Genomic DNA, 12,942 nt, shown 5'->3' with positions numbered 1-12,942 from the left:
TATCTATACCCTATAAAAATGTCAAATGAGCACATACCTGTGTTAGTGTTGCTTTCAGTTACTATGGTATCATGCATGCACTATGACCGCAAAATAAGAGATGACTGCTAGATGTCTTAAAAACTAATGAAGAACACATCAACTGTTCAGCTTGGATGAAATTCCAGAAAGAATTAAATTAATATACAATGTTATTATTTGTCACATTAAAACACATTTCTTTTAATAAGATGGAAGCAACAGCAGGGAAAGCAATCATCCAGCACTGGTAGTGCCCAACAATGTTTTTTTTTTTTTTCCACACTCAAACACCCATGATGCTCAGCAGCAGTAAGCTGCGCATTCAAGATTAGTTCTACATACAATAAATTGCACAAAAAAAAAGCTATGGTTAGAAGGATAATAAAACTAAAATATCACACGAGGAGTATTTCGCATTGATCAGATGAGATAAATGCCAGTGTGACTAAAGAGAAGACTTGTTAAAGGTTAAGCTGATTGATGCAAGCAGCACACAATTTGTTAGGAAAGAACATTCAGAAGATACTATTCTTTAACTGGCTGGTAAATATGGTTATTAAGGTATGGCTGTATTGTTGGCTGTTCTCCATTGGAGAAACTGATTAAGGCATCTGTTTAAAACTAAATGTTCTTACTTTGTTGTGCTTGAATATTTAGTATTTCATAGAAGAAAAAATTCTGGCACATCCTGGAGAGCACCTGATTAAGACGATCCCCACTTCTTAGACCCAGTGTAGCACTTCTGTTTGTGTTTTTTGTTTTTGTTCTTTTCCTTTTTTTTTTTCTATACACTCTGCCGCAGTTTCTCTGTCAGGCTGTGAGGTTGTTGGTTCTAGCATACAGGCACTTATCTAAATGCAAGTTCATACTAGTTTATACTGTACACCAAATCCTACCTCAATGGGGGATGGACAAGGACAGGTATTATCAGATGGTTCAACAGTGCGTTACTGGGTGACCGAAAAAAAATATATACACAGAGAATTCAATAAGCTTCCAACCATGTGCATAAATAAAATACGGCATTGAATCCCACTATTCACCCATAACTGTAACTGTAATTTGCAAAGCAACAAACCAATTTTTTTTTTAAATGAGGGGAAAAAATAAAAAATATTTGCATTTCAATGAAAAGTAGAAATGTGTGAGTTTGAAAAGGGTATTTCTTCCGTGATAAGCAGGATTACTGCTACAATCTAAACTAACACAGAACAGCATATTGTCAAAGGCACTTATCTTAACCTGGCACACAAAATCAATGGCTATTAATACAGTAAAACATAAAAAAGTAAATATAAGTTGAGGAGAGTTTACAACAATATTCTTCACTTCTAGTCCTGAGGTTGGAATAGATGTGTGTGAGTATGCTTTGTCATACGGTCAAAGGTGAATAATTTATAATTATCTTATGGGTTTTGGTTGGGTTTGAGTTTAATTATCAGCCTGTTTCTCTTTGGCATGTGGCATGGCACTCTCATAAAAGTTTACTGATGTCTGGTATGGTGTAGTAATGCAAGGGTAAAACTCTGGTATTATGACCATCCTTTTCCCAGGCACATGTGCAAACACACACACACACACACACACACACACACACACACACACACACACACACACACACACACACACACACACACACACACACACACACACACAAAGGGCAATCCAGGACAAGGAATGAAGACCCCCTGCAGGAGGGGAAAAATGTTGTGGAGCTCAGTAGCCAGTGATCATGTGACCTCTTCCTCTGAGACATTTATTATGCACACTGATCCTCTCCTCTTCTTCATTGTTTTCTCCACTCCTCCTTCTCCTGTTGCTATTTTACGATTGACTCCAAACTGTGAATGAAGTAAGAACTTTTTAGATGAAAGACTTTCATAAACTCATTAGTTTTACCAGGGAAAGTTGGTAAGTGTAATTACTGCAAAGAAAATATCTCTTATTTAAACATCCTCAAAATCAACATATATGGAAAAACATCAACAATCCATTTCAAACTGAAATCTCCTTAAAGTAATTATATGAAGGTAACACTTCATACCAACCACAGGCTTGATACTCACTAACAATGATGATGATGATGATCAATATGACAGCTATCAGGATGGCCCACATCTGCAAGAGGGAAAAGTACAGTAAATTCTGTGCTATATATGCTATATATGTATTTATTAAAAGTAAAGACTATTATCTTTTGTAATATTAATTCATTTTGTTTAACAGTATCATTGTTGTATTTATTCATTTTATATTTCTGTTATGTTTAGTCAAAGAACTGATTTTTGATGCTGCTAAAACTAATAAAATGAACATGAAACTCCATTTCCAATTCACCTTGCAGTTCTTCCACCAGTACTTCCTTTTCAGCTTAGCGGCACTGGTCTCAAACTGGGAGGCTCCAGCCTGTAGCGCGTCTGCTCTGTCATCCAGTTCAGACAGCTTCTGGTCACGTTCCAGCACTTTGTCCACATTTACGCGCATAATATCCACCACCTACTCACAAAGACACAACAATAAAATACTTGGTTGAATGTCAGTACTTTTTAAATTACAGTTTCTTGCTGTACAGGATCTAAACGTTGGGTAATCCTGACTAGATTTCATTTAAGATCAATCAAACCCTGACTTAATTAGTCCTTTTAGAGTTAATGAAGAAACGAGGGAAAAGATTGGAAATGCACCAATATACTGTACACACAACATTGATGACATCAATGCTTTAAGTGTTAAGTAACCTTTAAACAGTTACCTAACAAAACCACCAATCAGGAGAGATCATGCCTTACATGGTTAAGAAAAAAAAATCTATACACGCTTAAGCTTAATAAAAGATTTCACCTAGAATCACACAGACATGCATGTGCATACACACAGTATCACAGAATACACATAACCTATATGTTCCACTGATCCACAAACCCAACTTATTGCCCCTCCTCTCAGACAGAGCGGCAGGGTGGAGAGGAGTGTGTAGGCCCATGCAGGCCTTACATAACCATGGAGACAGTGATTATATAAACTTCAGGCAGCCAATTGGAGGCTTTGTGTGACACGCTAAGGTTAAAGTTCTGTGTAGGAGGGGCTAACCTCAAGGGGGCCAGCTGAGAAAGAGTGCGGGAGAACAGTAAAGGGGTTAAGAGTGACACCCACGGGAGGAGTGAGAATTGGCAGCCATTTCTCCCCGGTGGCCTCGCTGACATGTCACTTTAAAAATAATTTCTAAAAACCAGAGGAGACATGGATTTCACTGAATGCTCCCTGGCATGTGAACTGACATGCGGAGGTAGAGCATTAGAGAGCTACTGATTCCACATTGTGGTGATTCATGACACGGCTGCCAAGGGTTATGCAAGTCTCTGCTTGAGACAGATATCAAGGAACAAGGGAGTCACACAGAGCTGACAACAGAGAGAGGGGGAGAGTGGAGTTTAGGGCTGGATTTAAAAAAAAAAAAATCTAATTAATCATGATTTTTATTTGAATGATCCAGTATCAGTTCTTAAAATCCCAAGATTGATCTTTGCATTTACGCCATTTCTCTGTAAATATGTATCTGCCTTAAATGTTATGTTAATGTAACGGTTACTTGCTGAAAGTGGTTCAGTTAGGGCTGCATAATGTGCAAAATGTCTGCTTTATGGAAAGAGTTATTACAACAGGCACAAAAAGGTTCTTTTTAGTTAAAAAGTAGGTGTTAGCTGGATATATTAGCTGCCTTGAATCACGACAGCCTTGTAACCAAACTGTGGTGTGAATAATTACAGCCTGTGTGGATCCGCTACAGCTTACGAGACTGTCATGACTCATGGTCAGCTGACTCTGGGTATCTCTGGACTCTGCATACTGATCTGAGCTCTCCATTTGTGTTAATTAAAGAGAATATCTGTACTTAATTGACACAACTGCTGCAGTCCATGTGTAGCTAGCTGTATGGGACTGCATTTATTTATTTATTTTTGAATATGAGTAATAATGATGCCCATGTAAGAGATTCAGGATTTTTATTTATTATTCTTGCTAAACTGTGTTGCTCATGTAGCCACCCAAAATCATAGATTTATCATGTTTTAGTTGTTTTACATTTGCCAAGGAAAGTTAATTGTTGGTCCACAGGTTTACATGGTCCACATTTAGCACTTTAGACAATTTTTATAGTCAAGGAAACAAACGAGATGAATGTGGAAGAAACTTAAGTTCCTGTGATAAATCCAGAGAAGCGCTTTATGCAATATTGGAATTTATCTAGTAAAAGAATCAGCAAGAATCAAATCGAATCCAAATAAATCAATTCTTCTAAAGATGTCTGGAATTAAATTGGGAGATCACTGATGACATCCATCACTAGTGGAGTTAAATCATAAGAGTGGGTTAGGTCAGAGAAATTATGTGTGTATGTGTATTCTTTTTTTTTTTGTGGGGAATATCAACAAATACGAAAATAAAAGCTTGAGGCTTTAACTGGAGCTCAAAAGCCAGTAATCAAACACATCATACCTCATCCACCTGGGCCTGGGTCTGCTGCAAGCGCTTGTTGCTTGACGCTGCGCCAGAGCCTTCTGGACCGACGGACGACCTGGTAAAACGATGAAAAAGAAGTGTAAATATTAGTCTCCGGTGAGATTTTTTTTAAATTGTACACCATATAACTCAACCTCCATTTAAAATGTTCAGGCATTTATTCCTTCACTTCAATGGCCATGTGACATTTGTTTTCAGTACAGCATGAAAACAAACAGAGTACACTGCGTCTGCAGCACAACATATGGTATATGACATAACCGATTCTCCCTCACTGAACAGGCTGCATTCAACAGGCAGTCTGTCATGTACAAATGAAGTGCTGACAATTATCAGTGAAATATTTGGTCATTAAATCATTTAATAAAATAAATAGCTGATTTTGTGAAACCACGTTGAAAAGGACATCTTGAGGTTTTTCAGACTCTTTGTCAGAGGTAAGTGTCTGCTACACAGTACAACCTCTAATTTGAGAGAGCTCTATGGGTCACTGCAATTAGCAAAAACAGAGCAACTCTGTGACTCCAAACCAACTTACTGAACGGCTTGCCATGTACACAGAAATACACATATACTAATGTTGAAAATCCCTTAGTGATCTAATAGAACTATAAAGCAATCTATTCCTGTAGAAAAAAAACATACTGATAGTGCACTCATGCTCTAGTTTGCCTGCCAATAACTAAACTTATTGAACACACCCATGTGCTTTTACTTTCCATAACTTGTCACATTCGTGTTTGTCTGTTGTCTGAAGTGCGATTCCAAACAATAATCATACGATAACTGACGACAGATAACGTGTGAGGGCTCTAGATTTGCTGCAGGATGAATGCTTCATATCAATGATTCATAAACAGTTGAAAAACTGACAATAGAGTGCTTGTGTGAAGCATATGGGGAAATAAAATGAACAGCTGTGCAGTTTGGACATAACGTCATGCACCCAACCCATCCAAAAGTGAAAGCATGCATCTTAATCCTTATTTTCTGTGGTCTGTTCTTTCTTAACAGCTTGGGAAGACTGCTCTAACCCAGGACACAGTACAGCAGTTGGACACTGCCACCCTCTGACTTCAGAGGGCATTGCTTTCCAGTGACCCCACTTATCTTGATTAAGACAACTGGGTAACTGGGAGAATGGGCTGAAGGTATCTATGCCAACCTGTAAGGATCGTACAAGGATTATAATGACTGGGTAAAAGAGACTACTCAGAATCTAAGTAGTCTGGGTGTATGCTGTGACAGCTGTAGATGGGTCACTTCCTTTACATGCAAAACAGTTACTGCACACAGCAAGCAGGCACACCAATGTACACACAAAGCCCACAGAACATTTACTACGTTCAAAACATCCCTTATAATCCTTTGAAACAAAGCTACAAATGAAATTGCTCAACATTAGTGCAGAATTTATTATGACTTTCTGATACACATATGTTCCTTATCAGATCAAGATATTAAATCAAGGTAAGGAACTCAAAAATAATAATAAATAAGATGGACCTGCACTAACCTCCTGAACATGAGAGACCGAAACTCTCACAGCCCCTCTCTTATTTATCCTGGTATTACAGAAAGATGGTACTTCTTATTTTTAAGATTACAATAATGAGATGAATTTATGCTTTAGTTAGACATGCTGTAGAATAGTTCTAATGAATGAGGAAGCTGACCAAGGACACACTTCTGTATATTGTTTCCAAAACCCCCGTGAATTTACAAACCCAAGCCGTACTTGGGACTGAACAGGTATCAAGAAGCAAACAAAAAACTGAGAAACATAGAACAGATGATACTCTCAGTGCTTTTGGATCAAAATATGAACAATCCTGATGAACACCACTGCTTCTGCGACCTGCTAGTTACTTGATAGACATCAGAAAGGCTGAGAGAGTGTGTGTAAACACCACAGCCAGCCAGAGAGCATTAACATCTGTCAGCACAGCTGAGGTGACTGCAGCTGATACCCAGCTTAAAATACTGCATACGTCTAGGTGTGAGATACAACAGCTGATTTACATTCCAACTGTCTAGGTTTAAACAACCCAGGAGTAATCAATGTAAACTGCACTGATGTGTGCTAGTAACCCAAACCTACTTTGTTTCCTGAAGAAAAGCAATCCATGACGTAAATCCTTCCAAAAGGAAAAGGCAAACACCAAACCCAACAATGGTGAATAGGTGGGTTAAATCTAATATGATCATGCTCCCCCATAACACACCCAAGACCCCGTGAAGCCTACTTCAAGTTTACTTTAATTTATTGTTTTTTTTAAGTAAGTAATGTAAAATGGAAAACCTCAGAAACAAACATCATGTCATTTCAGACACTTAGTAACTGTAGTTGTCAAGTGTAAATCCCATCAGCAGAGTGTATCTGATTTAGCTTTTTTAGTTTGTCACCTTAAACGGTCTACTTCCAGGTCTCCAAGACCTTATTTAAAGTTATAAACCAATAATTTATTACACCTGTTCTTTTCCTGCTATCATATGTAGTCGTCAAACTATTTCTCACAAATATCTCAGCTATAACTCCATACATATTATTCATACGAGGTTATAATGCTCTTATGCATACAAACTGAAGTCTGCACTTCCTGTTGGGCCAAAGAAAACACAATAGGAGGTACAACTCTGGATTACTAGCCAAATCGGGCAAGTGGAAACTGTAGTAAATGTTAAACATCTTATACATCTAGGAATTAGGGCTGCAGCTCACTATTATCAGGTGCAAGTAATATTAATGATGACTACAAAGTGTGCCAGCTTACACAATAAAAGGGCCCTAAAAGTGACAGAAATCATTTATATTACAAATTATGCCTATGCTTTCCCTGCAGCAACATGTCAACATGTAATGGAAAAGGTCTATTGACTGCCACCTTGGATCTAGTGGTGGTTGCTGGCAGATTCTAATAAAACTGCAAAGTCACTATAGTTAAAATAAGACATATTATGAATTCATTAATTTAAAAAATGTGACTTAAATTTCTGGTAGCACAAAAAAAAATTACTTTTCACAATTAAATTAGATTCAGTAGCAACAATCAGGAACCAGTGAACATGTCCATCTCACTGTGAATAAAGAGGGGCTTTATTTTATTTTGTGAAAACTCTTCCATCTATCACTATCCATCTCTGTATAAGATGTTTACACAGGTGTAAAACAGCAACTGCATGAGAAATTCCTTTCTACAGGGGTTAGTTTCTGTTTGATGTTTTTGTGTTTGTTCATGAAAATGTGTAATGAAAGGGTCCAAATGGCTTTATGATTGGCCCAAGTCATGCATCCATGGCATAATAGCAAAACAGTGGCTAAACAACCCCAGTCTTCCAGAAGCAAAGGATAACCCCTATTACAGAGGGCAAATCCTTAAACTCTGCTACTATTACTTTATATAATGTATTAACTTGTACTTATTTATGAATCCAAACTGAAAAAATACTGATATATGAATTTGTCTGGGCTCATAGTTTCCCTACTGCACTGCAGAAGTGAAAGAAATAAATACTGTCAAGCGTCCAAAAGTAAGTGGTTAAGATCATGTGCCATGTATTGTGTACTGTGGCCGTACTGTGTATCACACAAAACTGTAAGCTGACTGCATCACCTGGGGCTGAGCACTGTCAATATTTTAATTTTACAAAGATCATTTATGAATCAATTGACAATACTTAAATGACTCATTTAACTGTGACAGTATAAGATCCTGTTGTCAATTATTGATTTGATCAGAACACTTTGCTTCAAAAACTACATGCAAAACATACCACAGTAAAACATTAAGTAAAATGTTTCTTGGATATTTCATGGCTGAAACTATCTTCAGCAACGATTAACATCACCCAAACAAATACTATGTATTTATGGACAGATTTGATCAAGGATGCAAAATAGTTTGGAATATCAAAGTCCTTGGTTTATGCATCTGTAACTCTCAGACTATATCATTTTGATAGACGTCCTGTTTAGGGTGGTCGTAATGGGGACGGGGGGGTAAATGGAAATGAGAAAACATGGGATCTTTAAGAAGGAATTTGGATTTGACTTGTCCTGTGTTTTCATTCTAACATGGGCAAAGTTCGATAAACAGGAAATAATGACAATAAAATATCATTCAGTCCTTGTTGCACCACTTTAATTAACAATTATTGACTGCTAACAAACAGATACGTTAGCCATCAATACATTTCCTGTTTCAAATTTACCCCTCACCCCTACTTAAACTCCGTTAATATTGAGCTGTTTTCCAATCAGAGTTGCAATATTTACAACCACAACTAAACTACGAAATGCTTTCCACTTGTTTCTAAATGAACAGAAACACGTAATTCTTAGCTACACAGAACCTCCGGACCCGTAGGAAAGCCTAGCTTGTGCACAGAAACGTCGACATAGAGTTGGACAAAGTAACTTAGCTCGAATGTTGCTACAGCTAGCTTAGCCACATCTAGAAAGCTAACGTCCTAGCACTTGTTGCGCGCTAGTAGCAACGAAGCAAAGTTTTGGGCGTTGCTTTTTTTTCACTGCGATCCCGTTTCATCAAACCACCCGGAAGGCCGGTATGCTGTACAAAGTTTGACCAAGTTTGGACCATTTGATTTTCAAGAACGTTACATAGTAGAAAAACATAGTAGACTTACATTGTGAGATGAAATTTCTTTGAACGACACAGCCGCTGGTACGTGCTTTGAGCTAAGGCTAAAGTGTCAGGCCGTAACAGTTCCTGCAGTCGCTTGTTGTGCTACCTTCCTGTACTATCGGAAATAGAAAGCGTGTGCAAACGTCAGGCTTCAGAAGATAATTAATGTACTAAATACAACCATGAAAGTGGGGATTTTATTTACAATTTAATATACCGTCATGTGACAACATTTGATATTAAGATATTGTATCGTAATATTGTAATCCATAGTATAACTTACAGTACAAATAACATATAAAACTTAAATAAAAACAATTTCTCTGCTTGAATGAATTCCTTATTCATTGTGTGATAGTGCACACAGCCCGTCAGTGCTACTTGATTTCCCAATAAAGTATCATCCACAAAATGGCTCAAAATATGTGGTACAATTTTTTTGTTGGATTTTGAAGTGTAAAACTAAGAGCTCACTAAAAGCTATTAAAGGCATCATTAAAGAGGCAGTGTCCTTTAGCCCTCTGTGCATAACTCCGATTATTAACGCATGACTTACATTAAAGGGAAGACATACTACATTAGTGGTGAAAAGAGAAAACATATGTTTATTTTCAACCACCATTCATTTCATTGGTCATTTGTCCAGTAGATGTGCGAGGAAAAAGTCCGACCATCAAAGCATGTGACTGTGGGAACTAACTTTACTTTGTACATTTTCAAAGAAAGACACGTATTTTACTACTTAGCAAAACTAACTAAACTTCACTATTTCAAGTAGTCCACATGAATAAAACGTATTTCTTTCTTTGTTGATTGTATGCAGCTCTTTTTGCCGACTTATAAGTAGATGCCACACAGAGGAAAATATCATTCTTAGTGTCAGCGGACATCTACAGTTTACAAACATGAATTACAAGCTCAAGGCTGCAGGTCAGGGTATGAGCAGTGCTTTTTTTTACATTAGAGGCGGTTGCCTGTCACCCAGTGTGAATGGCTAATTTAAGGCACTGCTTGAAACTGGTCAGAGTTGGTTAGTGCATAACTGAGTGAATAAACACGCTTCCTAAGACAAAGACAGGAAACAGAAACAACAATGTTGAGTAAAGGAGTGGAAAAACATACAGGAAGCACAAGGGGTCACAAGAGTCGTCACATATCTGTACCTGCTATTCAATACAAAATGAGACAAAATTAGTAGACATGAATACATCTTTATTAAAATGTTTATATGAAGCTGGCAGTCAAGATACGTTAGTTTGCACTTAACATGTACATAGGTCAAATGCATTGCTAATGGTAGCTGTAATATACTACAAAATTAATCAAATATTAAATCTACTTTTTGGACTTCCTGGGAAATTATAATATATACATTTGTTTATTGCTAAATATATATTTTGAAACAGATATTCTCAATTCATATGCTGTTGCCCTTGGTTCTCTGATGGTTTTTTGAAACCCAAGCTTCCTTTTGACCCAACATCAGCATAGTCATCTTGTGCTTTCCCTCTTGGCTACATCCCAGATCCTTCATCCACCACAGCTTGCAGTCCAGGGCTCTGCTACAAGACAACAGTGCTTTTAGGCAGACTTGTATCAATATCAATAAATTAATAAATGTCTTATGTGATATAGCTTTTATTTGTTTAAAAACAACACATGAAATTAAAATTCAGCACCAAACTATATCAAACTTACAGAGTTTATCTCTTTCTGAGCAGCATCTCCATTATACAGCGGGCTGTAACCGTCCTCCTGTAAATGAGTTGCTGCATTCATTCCAAACGTAGTACACAATATAATGCAATGCAGGCTTTGATTTACAACAGTGTCTGTGAGGTGTGCTTGTAAAATGTACTACAACATTACAGAAATCCTGGTTGATCACATTCCACCTCTCTGCTGACTTTCATGCAGGCCATCTGATATTTGCAGCAGGTGCCCTAAGTAACAAAGTTGATGTTAATGGCCTGCCTTCACTTGGTCTTCAGACTGCAAGTCTGAACACAGTAATGGTAAACGCCTGAGCGACGTGCTTGATTGAGTTACACTTTATCCCTGTCGAACAGAGGAGTGCTTCTCAACTCTGAGTCCAGGTTCTGGACGTGGTCTTTATTTGTGATACCTAGTTTCACACAGATAGTGTCTCCCCCTGTGCAGGGGCCCAGCTGCCCAAACAGAGTGATGGCCCACTTTTAGTACTGTTGATATCATCTTTACTTTCTCACATTTATTTTGAAAAATGAGAACTTGCAGAGAGGAGTTCTGTGAAGAGCCTGAATACATTCTAAAATAACTGTGGTTTTTCATAAGGAAAAAAAAGCTTGCCTGAATTAGTTCAAAGGAGAATTTTGAAAGAAGGTAAATTGATTGAAAGAAAAGAAAGTATGTAATGAATGGCATAAGACTTCATTAGTGCATTCCTCCTAAACATAAAAACAAAGTTATTGGTATCAAATGTGAAAGAAAGTACAAGGACAGAGAACTTACATATCCTATATCCATTTCTACCAGTTCTCCGGCCTCGCTGACCTCTGTACTGCAGCCTCCAGGGAAACACTCTAATGCTTGCTTCTCTCTGATTTTCTGCAGGAAGTCAGACGCTGTTGATTTTCTCAGCAGTGCTGTTACGCAAAAGGTTGACACAGATACATTCATTTCCCAAGATAAAAGCGGACAGGTTGCATTTTGTCATGAAATATCAGCTGTGGCGTCTCATTTCTGAGAAAAAAAAAGCCTCACCTCCCTCACAGATGTAGGTCATCATGAACATCACAGTCAGCAGCGTCGCAGCCATGTCCTTATGCAGACTCTTCTGTCTCTTGAGTGTTGTACCCCCCCATCAGCTCCTGGCACTTTGTGTTGGTCACCTGAGAAATCTCCACGCCCACCAGCATCCCAGAAAGCATTCCCAAGGGGACAACAGGCATTGGATAGATTTGTTCTAAGCAGTGGGAAGAACACATCATAACAACAAAAATGTTTTGTAACAAACTGCAACTTTCAATGCATTAAATGCCATGATGCTTGATGATGCTGCCACCCAAAGATGAGTTTGTTTTATCTAGTGTCCTGTGACAACATGGGAGCCCCCCCCCACACACACACACACATACAAACGTCATGTCATGTTGCTTACTGATGTTTTCAAACTCGCCTGATAAAACATTTGCATTTACATTTGATGAGAATTCCCATTTTTTCAAGTTAGACTGTATTCACTTGGTGTCCTGTGAGTCATAACAAGATATAGTGACATTCAATGATGTTAGGAGTAACATAAATATTCTGGAAAACACATTAACGATGTTGAAAAGTCGAGCCAGCCAGGAGTCGAACCTAGAATCTTCTGATCCGTAGTCAGACGCGTTATCCATTGCGCCACTGGCCCTACATAGAGGGCATGGGCTCCTGTATTCCCTGGGTACTGACTGACAGCATCCTTTCCTCGGTCCTGATTTCAAATACGATGAAAGTATAATCAGCTAAATGTTACAAAAGTAAAAGCACTAGTTCTGCAGAAAAAAAGTGCTCTTGAAATATTTCTCATGACGTTATTAATATAAGATTGTTTGTAACGTTATACATTCATGGTGTTATAGTTAACATTTACAAGACATTTTGTGGATGCACAATACAAACAGGTGAAAAGAAAATCGAGCCAGCCAGGAGTCGAACCTAGAATCTTCTGATCCGTAGTCAGACGCGTTATCCATTGCGCCACTGGCCCTACAGAAACACCTATGGGTCCTGT

At 38.0% G+C, this 12,942-nt stretch overlaps 1 protein-coding gene and 2 non-coding genes across 3 annotated transcripts; all 3 read right to left on the bottom strand.

Annotated features, from left to right (window-relative positions):
* Positions 1-220: 220 nt before the first annotated feature.
* vamp3 (vesicle-associated membrane protein 3 (cellubrevin)) lies at positions 221-9,314 on the bottom strand. Its single transcript, XM_041034421.1, has 5 exons — positions 9,190-9,314; positions 4,519-4,597; positions 2,359-2,517; positions 2,088-2,139; positions 221-1,862 (listed from the first exon to the last, which is right to left on the bottom strand). Coding segments are annotated over exons 1-5 (309 nt in total). The 5' UTR covers positions 9,192-9,314; the 3' UTR covers positions 221-1,845.
* Positions 9,315-12,506: 3,192 nt separating this feature from the next.
* Positions 12,507-12,579, bottom strand: trnar-acg. The gene has a single exon. It is a non-coding gene; the product is annotated as a tRNA-Arg (tRNA).
* Positions 12,580-12,845: 266 nt separating this feature from the next.
* On the bottom strand, positions 12,846-12,918 carry trnar-acg. The gene has a single exon. It is a non-coding gene; the product is annotated as a tRNA-Arg (tRNA).
* Positions 12,919-12,942: the final 24 nt, after the last annotated feature.

This window comes from Toxotes jaculatrix, chromosome 3 (genome assembly GCF_017976425.1).
Source record: "Toxotes jaculatrix isolate fToxJac2 chromosome 3, fToxJac2.pri, whole genome shotgun sequence".
Taxonomy (NCBI): domain Eukaryota; kingdom Metazoa; phylum Chordata; class Actinopteri; family Toxotidae; genus Toxotes; species Toxotes jaculatrix.
The sequence above is the reverse complement of the archived record's forward strand: the minus strand, read 5'-3'. Positions and strand labels throughout refer to the sequence as shown.